This window comes from Hippocampus zosterae, chromosome 17 (assembly GCF_025434085.1).
Source record: "Hippocampus zosterae strain Florida chromosome 17, ASM2543408v3, whole genome shotgun sequence".
NCBI classification, from domain to species: Eukaryota; Metazoa; Chordata; class Actinopteri; order Syngnathiformes; family Syngnathidae; genus Hippocampus; species Hippocampus zosterae.
Genome location: NC_067467.1, coordinates 500,582 through 513,194, shown reverse-complemented (window position 1 = coordinate 513,194; position 12,613 = coordinate 500,582). Strand labels below are relative to the sequence as shown.

General features: G+C 49.6%; 1 protein-coding gene across 2 annotated transcripts; it reads left to right on the top strand.

Moving 5' to 3' along the window:
- Positions 1-74: 74 nt before the first annotated feature.
- Positions 75-12,464, top strand: abcc1 (ATP-binding cassette, sub-family C (CFTR/MRP), member 1). 2 transcript variants are annotated; one of them, XM_052049579.1, is made up of 31 exons: positions 75-251; positions 1,321-1,497; positions 1,618-1,746; positions 1,835-1,972; positions 2,050-2,175; positions 2,273-2,334; positions 2,435-2,566; positions 2,814-3,041; positions 3,119-3,296; positions 3,387-3,548; positions 3,679-3,771; positions 4,261-4,464; positions 4,802-4,948; positions 5,023-5,110; positions 5,827-5,896; positions 6,023-6,149; positions 6,228-6,404; positions 6,596-6,763; positions 6,853-7,027; positions 7,135-7,195; positions 7,689-7,809; positions 7,901-8,105; positions 8,209-8,519; positions 8,648-8,847; positions 8,971-9,097; positions 9,198-9,299; positions 9,380-9,526; positions 9,756-9,914; positions 10,007-10,173; positions 10,251-10,445; positions 10,613-12,464. In XM_052049579.1, exons 1-31 carry the CDS (start codon positions 189-191, stop codon positions 10,719-10,721), a joined length of 4,548 nt encoding a protein of 1,515 aa, XP_051905539.1. In that variant the 5' UTR covers positions 75-188; the 3' UTR covers positions 10,722-12,464. The 2 variants fall into 2 exon arrangements, with proteins under 2 accessions (XP_051905539.1, XP_051905538.1); XM_052049578.1 differs by having other exon boundaries at positions 2,435-2,686.
- Positions 12,465-12,613: the final 149 nt, after the last annotated feature.

Genomic DNA, 12,613 nt, shown 5'->3' with positions numbered 1-12,613 from the left:
GATTTCTCACGGCGAAGAAAAAGGCAATTGCAGTCCTGTACAGCAGAGGGCAGCATTGTCATTTTAAGAGCGTGTTCGTGTTACCGCCCCGCCCCGAAGAAGAAGCGGCAACCTTCCGCTTCGCACGAGAAGCCTGAAAGACACAAGTTACGAAATCAAACCTCCAGACAAGTCACGTCTTCTCTTCCATGACGTCCCAGCAAATGGGGCTTGACAGATTCTGTAGCCCTGACGGGTCAGAACAGTTCTGGGTGAGTTAGGTTTGTTCTCCGTTTTGACTTTGTTTACGTCTGTTTTGCATGATACCGGTCACCGGTTGCACATGCTAGCTGACTAAATTGATCAGTGAACGTTTCAACTCCGTTGCCGTTTATCCTGCTCGCCAGTCACTTCGCTAACCGGCTTACCGACATTTTTTTTAAAATTAAATTCAGCGTTTCTGGCTTGGCATGCACCAGCAGTAATTATAGGGAAACTGTAAATGCATTTTCGGTCTACTCAAAGACATCGTAAACAATCACACATGACTGACTCGCCGAGAGGTTCTTGAAAGGCTGTCGTGTGTGCAGTTTCCCCCCGTTTTGTTTTGATATCCCTTTAACGTCGCTCCCAAGCAGTTTTGACTTGCTTGCTGATCCCAAGCCAATTGTTTTTCAAATCTAAAGGTGGAGGAATTGAACCAAGAATGACTTGCCTCCTCGGTAGACTTTGCATTTAATCGAGTCAATTCAAGCTTTATTGTACAAATATGCAACATACAGGATTGGGATGCCGTGATTTCGTATGATGCCGCGATTGACAGTGACCGAAGATATATTTGCAAAATATTTTACTGCAAAACGAACTTTGTGTGACGACAAAGGTCACTTATTTTAATATAACTTCAAAGGAGACAAAACGACACCATGGTAACAACTTCAAACTCAACACTTTACTCGCCACATACCTCGAAATAAAAATGTGTAAAAACTAAACATTGGAAGATGGAAAAAAAAATCTTTGCACTCTTTTGCTCTGGCATTGACATCAGTGCCCAACTCTGCGTGCCCAACCAGCACGCAGAGTGCCGAGTCAGCTAGCTTGCGGACATGCAAGTGCGCGCACGCCGTTGATCCGAAACTGGGAAGTCAAGTCATTGTTCCCCACGGCATGCAGAGTCATCGTTCCCAAAAAACAAAAATTACGCCACATACGCAGGACCAAGATTTGATCTGTCGCAGCTGTCGGTTTAGCGTCTCCATCGCGGCAGCTAAAATGCGTAAATAAAAATAAAAACGGTAGAATAATCAGCCTAATATCCTCTTCCTTTGCCTCACGTAGGATTGGGACCGCTCATGGAATACTACAAAGCCCGACTTTACCGAGTGCTTCCAGAACACCGTCCTGGTGTGGCTGCCATGCATCTACCTCTGGCTGTGTGCCCCCATCTATCTCCTCTACCTTCGTAGCCACAATCAAGGCTACATATGTATGAGTCACCTCAACAAAGCCAAAACTGTGAGTCCTTACAAACGTGACATGGTTGCGTATGTACCTTTGGGTATTCTACTTCGATTCGATCGTGCAAGTTGAGCATCACCATGTCGGGATTGGTGACGAGCGTTGTTCTTTCGGCAGGCTTTTGGCTTTCTTCTGTGGATTATCTGCTGGGCAGATGTTTTCTATTCTTTCTGGGAAAGAAGTTATGGCAGTCGAGTGCCTGCGCCTGTCCACCTCGTCAGTCCAACCATACTGGGCTTCACCATGGTGAGGGAATTCATGTTTGTAAAAAAAATGTCTCTTTTTTGTTTTTACACTTGGGGGGTGTCCTGATATATTTCTATGCGCGTTGCAGTTGCTGGCCACCCTGATGATTCAGTACGAACGATTGAAAGGGGTTCAGTCATCTGGAGTGTTGCTGTTTTTCTGGCTGCTGGCCTTGCTGTGTGCCACCATCACCTTCCGCTCCAAGATCCTCCACGCCCTGGACCAGGTTAGTCCACCACCGCAAACGACGGTCCCATGTCCGTGTTTTCACGTCCGGGGTTGACGTGTCTTCATTCATTGCAGCCGTCAACTATCTGCGTGTGGAGGTACACCACCTTCTTTGTGTACTACAGCCTGCTGCTGGTCTCGTTGATTTTGTCCTGCTTGTCAGATCGGCCTCCGCTCTTCTCCCAAGTCGTCAAAGACCCCGTAAGTCTGTTTCCTGTTGGCGTCAAACGTGGCACTTTGACGATGGATTTCAGTAATGCTGTAGTTTTCCTGGTTTTGTCGGATTTGGTATCGCTAGAATCCTTGCCCTGAACCCGGAGCCTCTTTCCTTTCCAAAATCACATTCTGGTGGATCACCAGGTAAGTAGGCCTCCAGTAAATCCACTTCCTTGATCACATTTGATCCAGTCTTCGCATGTTTGCTTGTGCGAACCATCTGACATCACGTTTCCCCTATCAGGATGATGTTGAAGGGCTACAAGCATCCCCTAGAGGAGAAAGACTTGTGGTCTCTGAACCCCGAGGACCGGTCACAGAAAGTGGTGCCCAGGCTGGTTCAACGTTGGAACGCAGATTGTCAAAAGCCAAAAAGGTCAGAGGTCAAGGAACGCAGATTGTCAAAAGTGAAAAAGGTCAGAGGTCAAGGAACGCAGATTGTCAAAAGTGAAAAAGGTCAGAGGTCAAGGAACGCAGATTGTCAAAAGCGAAAAAGGTCAGAGGTCAAGTGTGGTTGGTTCATTCAAGTCAGGTGGCCTCACGTCATAAGATGAGAAACTTGAAAATTCAGCATCGTCTTTGAAAGGCTAATAGAAGCCGTCTCCGGTTCTTGGTGTCCTCAGAACCGAACCGAAGACGTTGTACTCTCCGCGGCCGGCCCAAAAGCCCCACGCCAAGGAGAGCGGCGCTGCCGCGGAGGAGTCTGAAATCTTACTGGTCCAAAACGCCAAACGAAAGGAAGCCTCCCTGCTGTGGGCTCTGTGCCTGGCCTTCGGGCCCTATTTCCTCATCTCGTGCCTCTACAAGTTCATCCAAGACATCCTCATGTTCGTCGGGCCCGAGATCCTGCGGTCAGACAACATTCAAAGGATCGCCGCCACGCCTGACAATTTTTTGCCGTCCGATTAATCGACGCGATTGTCTGCAGGCGTCTGATCCAGTTTGTGAACAACTCTGGCGCCCCCTCCTGGCACGGCTTCTTCTACACGGCTCTGCTCTTCGTTTGCACCTGCGTCCAGTCGCTCATCCTCCAGCGCTATTTTCACATCTGCTTCATCACGGGCATGCGCCTGCGCACCGCCATCGTCGGAGCCGTCTATCGGAAGGTACTCACGTACGCTTACTTGGTCGCGTCGCGTCGCGGCCGCCAAGTGTGAAGCGGGAACGGTTCATCGCTGGTTCTGCGCTTCCTTCAGGCCTTGGTTATCAGCAGTGCGGCCCGCCGCACGTCCACAGTGGGCGAGATTGTCAACCTGATGTCGGTGGACGCTCAGCGCTTTATGGATCTGATCGCTTATATCAACATGATCTGGTCCGCCCCCTTGCAAGTGGTGCTGGCCCTGTACTTTCTCTGGCAGGTGAGAACCGAGTCGGCACCACAACCGACGCAAGATCTACTCGGACTTGACCTCACGTGGCACTCGGTGGAATTTTTATGATTGATTGATTTTTATGATATCCTTCTTGAAATGTGGACCTTTTGTGTAGAACTTGGGTCCCTCCGTTCTGGCCGGAGTGGCTGTGATGCTTCTAATGGTTCCGGTCAACGCTTTCATTGCCATGAAAACCAAAACTTATCAGGTGAGTGAGACTTCTCCGACCGCCGTCGCCATTTTAGGGATATTTCCGCTAAAATAATTAGAGACTCATGCCGAAATGAGTTTTCTCCGCAGGGTGTCCGGGCTCTCCCTTAGAGATAAGGTGAGAAGCTCGGTCACCCGGGAGGGGCTCCGAGTCGAGCCGCTTCTCCTCCACATCGAGAGGAGCCAGATGAGGTGGCTTGGGCATCTGATTCGGATGCCTCCTGAGCGCCTCCCCGGTGAGGTGTTCCGGGCATGTCCCACCGGGAGGAGACCCCGAGGAAGACCCAGGACACGCTGGAGAGACTATGTCACCCAGCTGGCCTGGGAACGTCTCGGGATCCCCCGGGGAGAGCTGGAGGAAGTAGCTAGGGAGAGGGAAGTCTGGGCTTCCCTGCTAAAGCTGTTGCCCCCGCGACCCGGCCCCGGATAAGCGGTAGATGATGATGATGATGGATAATTAGAGACCCCCCCCCTTTTCTTCACGCAGGTGGCTCAGATGAAGAGTAAAGACAGCCGCATTAAGCTGATGAATGAGATGCTGAACGGTATCAAGGTGTTGAAGCTGTACGCCTGGGAGCTCGCCTTCAAGAGCAAAGTGTCCGAGATCCGTGAGAGCGAGCTGCGGGTGCTGAAGAAGGCCGCCTACCTTGGCGCGGTGTCGACCTTCACTTGGGTCTGCGCACCTTTTTTGGTAAGGGCAACAAGGTACAAATGTGTCTGCGTCTGTGTGCGTTGGCGGTCTAAATAATTCTAATAAGACTGGCCATCTTCGCTTTTAGCTTAGTTAGCATCCTTCGGTTGCCCACCTCCTCCAGAGTGTCAAGGGAGCAACCCATGATCATAATAATGCATTTTATTTGTCATTTGTCAAAAAAAATCTGGAACTAAAAGGTTGCAACAAACGCGTGGTTGAGATGAAAAGAGAGAAGAAATGAAATCCATGCAAGAAATATTGTCGAATGTAGCTTGGCCACTGCCCCGCCTTCCTGTCACAACGATCCCCACTCATTTGTGTCCTCATTCGGCAGGTTGCGCTGTCCACTTTCGCGGTGTACGTGCTGGTCGACGACAAAAATGTGCTCGACGCACAGAAGGCCTTTGTTTCCCTGGCGCTCTTCAACATCTTGCGCTTTCCTCTCAACATGCTGCCCATGGTCATCAGCAGTATGGTGCAGGTCAGTGCGGGTGGCCATCAAAAACGTGTTTTGTGGCGTACGCTCGGAGCGCTGACGGCGTTTACCGTCTGAAGGCGAGCGTCTCCTTGAAGCGGCTGAGAGTGTTTCTATCGCACGAGGAGCTCCAGGAAGACAGTGTGGAGCGCAAAGCACTGCTTGGCTGTGAGTCTTGACGTCTTTGTTCTTGATTTTGCTGCTTGGTGCTTTCGACCCGCCTTTATTACCCATTCTTCTTACTGTTTATTGCAGGGGTGTCCAAACTTTTTGCCAAGGGGGCCAGATTTTATGTGGTAAAATGTCGGGGGGGGGGGGGGGAGCCGACCTTGGCTGACATTCTTTACATTGAACAACAATATTGTTCAACAAATTTTAGTAAGCCAGTCTATTTCACGTTTCCATTTTTATTTGAATTTCAACAATCTTCAGAATTTCTTTTGGTTCATTTGAAACAGGAATTTGAAATATGACATATCAGTCAATATAAACACGGAGTGATGTCTCGTTAACTCGTGAGTGATGCCCCCTAGTGTCTAAATGCTATTACTCATTTAGTGAATGCTATTACTCATTTAGCCACTAGAGGGAAGCAGTACTCTATGAAACATCACTCCCCAGTCGACGAGACCTCAGTCAATGCAACACGTGTTCCATTGCGCCCAACCTGCGGGCCAGACGGCACTGATTTTATGACCGGGGCCGAGGGCCGGATGAAATTCGACCGCGGGCCGGATTTGGCCCCCGGGCCGGACCTTGGACACGCCTGGTTTATTGTGTATGTTAAACCGGACTTCCCTCTTTGTGCCTTTTGACTGAAACTCGGGTACATTTTACAAGCGTGTATGTCATTTTCTTGACACCCCACCCCCCTCCCCCGGCAGCCTCAACCAGTATATCCATCGTGGATGGAGTTTTCAGCTGGTCAAGAACGGAATCACCGACACTCAAAATGTAAGCGTTCCGACATCTTCGACCTGCGCCCGACTTCTTTGTATTAAGTTTTGACGCGTTGATTTCAAAATTTGCTCTCCATAGTGTCATTTTATTACTTTGTATTTGGTCCACACGTGTCTGCAGGCTGAACGTGTGCATCCCCGACGGCGCTCTTGTTGCCGTTGTGGGACTTGTCGGTTCCGGAAAGTCCTCTCTTCTGTCCGCCCTGCTTGGGGAAATGGACAAACTTGAAGGAAGTGTGGCTGTCAAGGTGCATAACTGTCAAAAGCAGACTCAACTTAACACGCGCGCACACACACCGTGATGATTTTGATCCCACATTTTGCAGGGTTCAGTGGCCTACGTTCCCCAGCAGGCCTGGATCCAGAACTCCACGCTGAAGGAAAACATCATATTTGGCCAGGCGCCGAGCGAGGCCTGGTACCAGCGCGTGGTGGCCGCATGCGCCCTTCAGCCCGACCTCGAGATCCTGCCCGCTGGAGATTCCACGGAGATTGGCGAAAAGGTCTCGGTTCATCATCCGCCGGACTACAGATGGAAACTAATCTCGTCTGTTTACTCTCAATAATTCGCTCTCTCCCCTTAAAAATGAAATTGTCGCACGCCGTGCCATGTGGAAGCGCTTTTTGATGTTGATTTTTTTTTTTTTGGTAATATCCGTCATGTATGACTCCCTTCTCTCCCTTTTCTGGACAGGGTGTCAATCTGTCGGGGGGTCAGAAGCAGAGGGTGAGCCTGGCCAGGGCCGTCTACTGCGACCGCATGGTCTACCTGCTCGATGACCCCCTGTCCGCCGTTGACGCGCATGTGGGGAAGCACATATTTGAGCAGGTGGTTGGTCCGCAGGGCTTGCTGAAGGACAAGGTGCGTACGAGGGCGCCCGAAAGTGACAACCTTCGCCCCGTAATCGGAGGCGTCCATGTTGATGTTGTTCCACGCGCGGGCGCTTGCAGACCCGTCTGCTGGTGACACACGGGCTGAGCTACTTGCCCCAGGTGGACTTGATTCTGGTCATGGTGGGTGGAGAAATAACCGAAGTCGGCTCCTACCAGCAGCTCATGGCCACCGAAGGTGCTTTTTCCGAGTTTCTGCACACCTACGCGAGCGTTGACCATGGAGACGACAGCGGTGAGACCACTGCGCTGAGCGCACGGACACGCCGCCTTATAGCGCCTTTGGTTGTGATGGTTGCAAATGACTTTCCGTTGTGTTTTTCTCTCTCTCCCGAGCTTTAGAATCGAAGCCAAAAGTCGTCACCAAAGGAATGGAGAACGGCAGTGCAACCGGGCTCGCTGGGTTCGTATAACTCGGGGGTGTGCAAACTTTTTGCCAAGGGGGCCAGATTTTATGTGGTAAAATGTCGGGGGGGGGCCAACCTTGGCTGACATTCTTTACATTGAACAACAATATCGTTCAACAATTTTTAGTAAGCCAGTCTGTTTCACATTTCCATTTTTATTTGAATTTCAACAATCTTCAGAATTTCTTTTGGTTCATTTGAAACAGGAATTTGAAATATGACATATCAGTCAATATAAACACGGAGTGATGTCTTGTTAACTCGTGAGTGATGCCCCCTAGTGTCTAAATGCTATTACTGTACTCATTTAGTGAATGCTATTACTCATTTAGCCACTAGAGGGAAGCAGTACTCTATGAAACATCACTCCCCAGTCGACGAGACCTCAGTCAATGCAACACGTGTTCCATTGCGCCCAACCTGTCTATGATGGAATATGTTATCCAATTGGACCCCCACCTGGTCACTTAAAGCTTGCGTTTTCCTTAGGCCCGCTGAAAGCAGCAGTACGGCCAAGCTCCCCCAGTCAGACGAGGAGAAGGAGGAGCTGGGCAAAAAAGCCAAGCAAGCGGGCAAACTGACGGAGGCCGACAAGGCCGGCACAGGACGGGTGGGGGCGACGAACCACGCCAACGCGTACGTTGCTCCGAGTGCGTTTTTCTGACCTCCAGACCGAAATCGGTGTCTTTTCACGCCCACAGGTCAAGCTGTCCGTCTTCTGGGCCTATTTTAAAGCAATCGGCGTCTTGATCTGCGTGGCTCTGCTGCTGTTCATGGCTCATAACGTGCTCTCGCTGCTCTCGAATTACTGGCTCAGTCTGTGGACCGATGACCCGGTCGTTAACGGCACTCACCCTCGAAGGCAACTGAGATTGGGGGTTTACGGTGCTCTCGGCCTGTCCCAGGGTGAGTACGCCATCTTTTGGCTTTCTGTGTTCATGTATTGATGATGCGTCACTTCCAAAATGTTGTTTGTTTTCACCACGTGAATGTCACCGCTGTGTTGCAGGGGTGGCGGTCTTCGGCTACTCCCTGTCCATGTCCATCGGGGGCATTCTGGCATCGCGCTACCTTCATCAGTCCATGCTTTACGACGTCCTGCGCTCGCCCATGGCGTTCTTTGAGCGAACCCCCAGCGGCAACCTGGTCAACCGCTTTGCCAAGGAGATGGACACCATTGACACGGTCATCCCCAGCATTCTGAAGATGTTCATGGGCTCCTTGTTCAATGTGATCGGTTCTTGCGTTGTCATCCTGATCGCCACGCCGTTGGTGGCCATCGTCATTCCCTTCCTCGGTCTGCTCTACTTTTTTATACAGGTTAGTGTTTCCGACACCCTCGCCGAGCTAGCCGCCTTCATGACTTTGCCATTCATGTTTCGATTTGTGCTCACGCGGTAACGTCGTTCTGAGTTATAGTCGCGCTTCTTACCCGCTCTTTTGTTCAGAGATTTTACGTGGCGTCGTCACGCCAGCTGAAGCGCCTGGAGTCCGTCAGCCGCTCACCCATCTATAGCCACTTCAACGAGACCTTGCTGGGTACGTCCGTCATCAGAGCTTTCGGCGAACAGGAACGCTTCATACGGGAGAGCGACCAGAGGGTTGACCATAACCAGAAGGCCTACTACCCCAGCATTGTAGCAAACAGGTAGGATGCCATCGGTTGGATGGCCTTTCCTCAAGTCGCGGGCCACCGTTACCATAGCGACTTTGCTTGATACAACTTTGGCCGCAGTTGCTTGATGAGTTTGACGTTGGGATGTACGTGCAGATGGCTGGCGGTCCGACTGGAGGTGGTCTGCAACTGCATCGTGTCCTCCGCTGCTCTGTTTGCCGTCATCGCCAGAGACAGTCTCAGTCCGGGTATCATGGGCCTGGCCATCTCCTATGCCCTGCAGGTATAAACCCAGCCCAGCGATGACGAGCTCGCTCGCTTTAAAAATAATCATCATAATAAAAATGGACCAAAAAAAATACGTAATCCCGTCTCATGCGCAGATGACGGCCTCTCTCACCTGGCTGGTGAGGATGTCCTCCGATGTGGAAACGAACATCGTCGCCGTGGAGCGAGTGAAAGAGTACAGCGAGACGGAAAAAGAGGTCACTAAAGTCGCCGTTGCTTGGATGGCGGATGTCTGCGGTCCGGTCCTAATTTGGAATTCTCATCCTACGACCGCCAGGCCGAGTGGAAGCGCGAGCACTGCGACCTGGACCCCGGGTGGCCCACCGAAGGCCGCATAGAATTCAGAGGCTTCGGTCTACGATACCGTCGCGATCTGGACCTGGCCATCCGGAACATCACAGTCAGCATTTCAGGAGGAGAGAAGGTCCGACATGGTTTTGTTTACATCTACAACTCGCATTGGTCATCCTTGCAGTGTGCCTCGTGCATTCGTAAATGCGCTCCGGGTGCACGCCGCTTCATTCGGAAAGGCGGAGCGTCGTTCAAATGTGCCCGTTGGGTTATTCGCTCCGGAACGTCGGGCAGTTGAAAGAAAGGCAACAAGTCGACGCGCGATCATTGCGTGATTTGCTTTGTGACAATCTTCCTCTCAGGTCGGGATTGTCGGTCGCACAGGAGCAGGCAAGTCATCCCTGACGCTGGGCCTGTTCAGGATCATCGAGGCGGCAGAGGGGCAGATTCTCATTGATGGAATCGACATTGCCGAACTTGGCCTGCACGAGCTGCGCTCCAGAATTACCATCATACCGCAGGTCAGCGCTGGGATGGGATAAAGAAGCAACAATGCTCTCGTTGGAAAGATTTCAGATTCACGATTCGCTGTACCTCTTTGCGTGCCCTTCAGGATCCAGTGTTGTTTTCAGGCACTCTGAGGATGAATTTAGATCCATTTGAAAGCTACTCTGATGAGGACATATGGAGGTCTTTGGAGTTCGCTCATCTCAAGAACTTTGTGTCCGGCCTGCCAGACAAGCTCAACCATGAATGTAGTGAAGGGGGGGAGAACCTCAGGTAGGACCCCACCTTTCCATTTCTTGTCATTGCACACTTACCGTAAATTCTTAAACTCAAATTTTTCCCCAACGTAGCGTGGGCCAGCGCCAACTGCTGTGCCTGGCCAGAGCCTTGTTGAGAAAGACCAAGATCCTCGTTTTAGACGAAGCCACGGCCGCCGTGGACATGGAGACCGACAACCTCATCCAGACCACCATCCGCTCTCAGTTTGAGGACTGCACGGTGCTTACCATCGCTCATCGCCTCAACACCATCATGGATTACACCAGGTATCATTTCCCGCCTTTGAATTTGTGTAGCACTACGGGTTGCCAAGCGGGAGACTCTCGCAGTCGTTGAGTCGACTCTCTTGAGAAGACAAAGGCAAAACAAAGTCTGAACTGGGCTCCCGTGATTCCGTGTGCTGAGAATTAAACTGCTGTTCTCTTTCATTTAGGGTGCTGGTTTTGGAGAGAGGAGAAATGGTAGAATTTGATTCTCCAGACAATCTCCTGGCTCAAAAAGGATCCTTCTATAAAATGGCCAAGGATTCTGGGCTGGCCTGACGTTTTGTCACAACGGTCCTCCATTGTGAGCACTTTGCCGGGCGGGCTCCACTTGCTTCCTGCTGTCTTTGAAGGAGTGGCCAGAGGCGCCACTGCACTTGTCGTGGAAAGACGTTTGTTTTTGTTTTTTTTTTAAATGATGGGCTTGACTTCACCTGCTGACCCAACTTCTAACTTAATTGACGTACTCGCCTTTTGCCAACAAATATGCTTCTCGTTGTCGATGCCATGCCATCACTTTAGGGGCTCCTGCTGTACCAAGTCAAGGCGGGGCGTGGGTTGGGCACACCTGTGTAGCCTTTATTTTGACACCCGTGTACCTGTGGTTTGGAAAGAAATAGGGGGGCAATCTGATCGTCGCACATTGCTCCGTGGACTTGGGGTGAGGCTTTCTCAAATACCAAAGGTTTGAATCCAGGATTTGAAATGTGGGCTGATTTGAGTCATAGGAGCTGTTGAGTTGTTACCTCTAGTTTTATTACATCCGGAGCAAACGTCAATTGGTCTCACCGAAGATTTGGCTGATCATCGATTTAGGGATTAGATTAAACAAAAAATACTCATAAAACCTTTTTCCAATTTTGGAACCTGCCAAGGCTGATTTTTGTGACGACAAATGATTTGCTCTTTTGAATGTTATTTCGCCTGGGTGGATGGCGTAGTGTTGTGCGTTTTAGACCGGAGGCACGTTGTGTGCGGCAGCCGAGTGCTCCGAAGCATCCGCCGATTGTTGACTTGTAATGTTGTTAACGGACGTCAGACAATGTTGGGTAGTAATGTTGAACTTTAAACGCACAAGTTGAAGGGATCTGTCAAACAGATTCCAGTTTCCTGTCACTTTACATGCTGCATTATTTATTAGTTTTTCTTTTCAGCAGCTTTAAATGAATGTTAATAGCTAAAAACCATTAAGTACCGGTAGTTTATTTTATGCTCTTGTGGAGCTGAGGTCCTTTTGATCATGATGAGGCTGACATGTTTTGATTGCATTTGCACACTTCTTTTTCCCTCAGGTGCAAATTTTTAGTGAAGGTGCCGCAACCACTTTATTTGTTGGTAAACTACCGAGTTTACTTCCACAAAAAAAAAAATTACACTGATGAAAATCATACTAATCTGTTGGGTGCAGTCTTGTGTACATTGAAAACATTTCTTTCATGTGTGTATAAAAGAGGGTAAAAAAAAAAGTTTTGACAAATACAAATAACATCAGCAGACTCCAATGTTGATGATGTTAAATGCATTGTATGTTTTTCACGTCTTTTTTTTTTTAAATTGTGTTCGATATGGCATTATGTGTGCTTTCAGTTTCGTACGGAACAAAACAAGACTAGGTGAGTTCCGAGTTCCTCACAGAATAGAGCCTTATACACTTTTTTTCTACAATAGCCAAAACGCACCTTGGTTGATTCACCAAAACTTGTTGGGGGGGGTGGGGGTTGTTTAAGGGTCTGTGAGCCAAGTTTGGGCAAAGCGTCTTGTGACAAAATCCATCATACAACTTGGAATGAAAATGACACAGTGAACATCAGCGTGTCTTTGTAGCGTATGATTTTTTTGTATTTGTCACTATTTAAAATGAACGTTCTTTTTTCTGACCATTGGTTGTTTTCGTTCTCGTAATTATAAAACCTGTGGAGATCAAACATTTGTTTTGTTACATATTTATCAATGCAAATTTCATTTTACCCCGCATTTGTTTGTATCTTATCGGCTTTAAATAAATACAGTTTGTACACACAATGTTTCTCATTTTTCCGTACAAGTGTAAACATGAGTTTTGCAGGGTGACCCAGAGGTCGTGGGTTCGATCCCGGCTCCGGCCTTCCTGTGTGGAGTTTGCATGTTCTCCCCGGGCCTGCGTGGCTTTTCTCCAGGTACTCCGGTTTCCT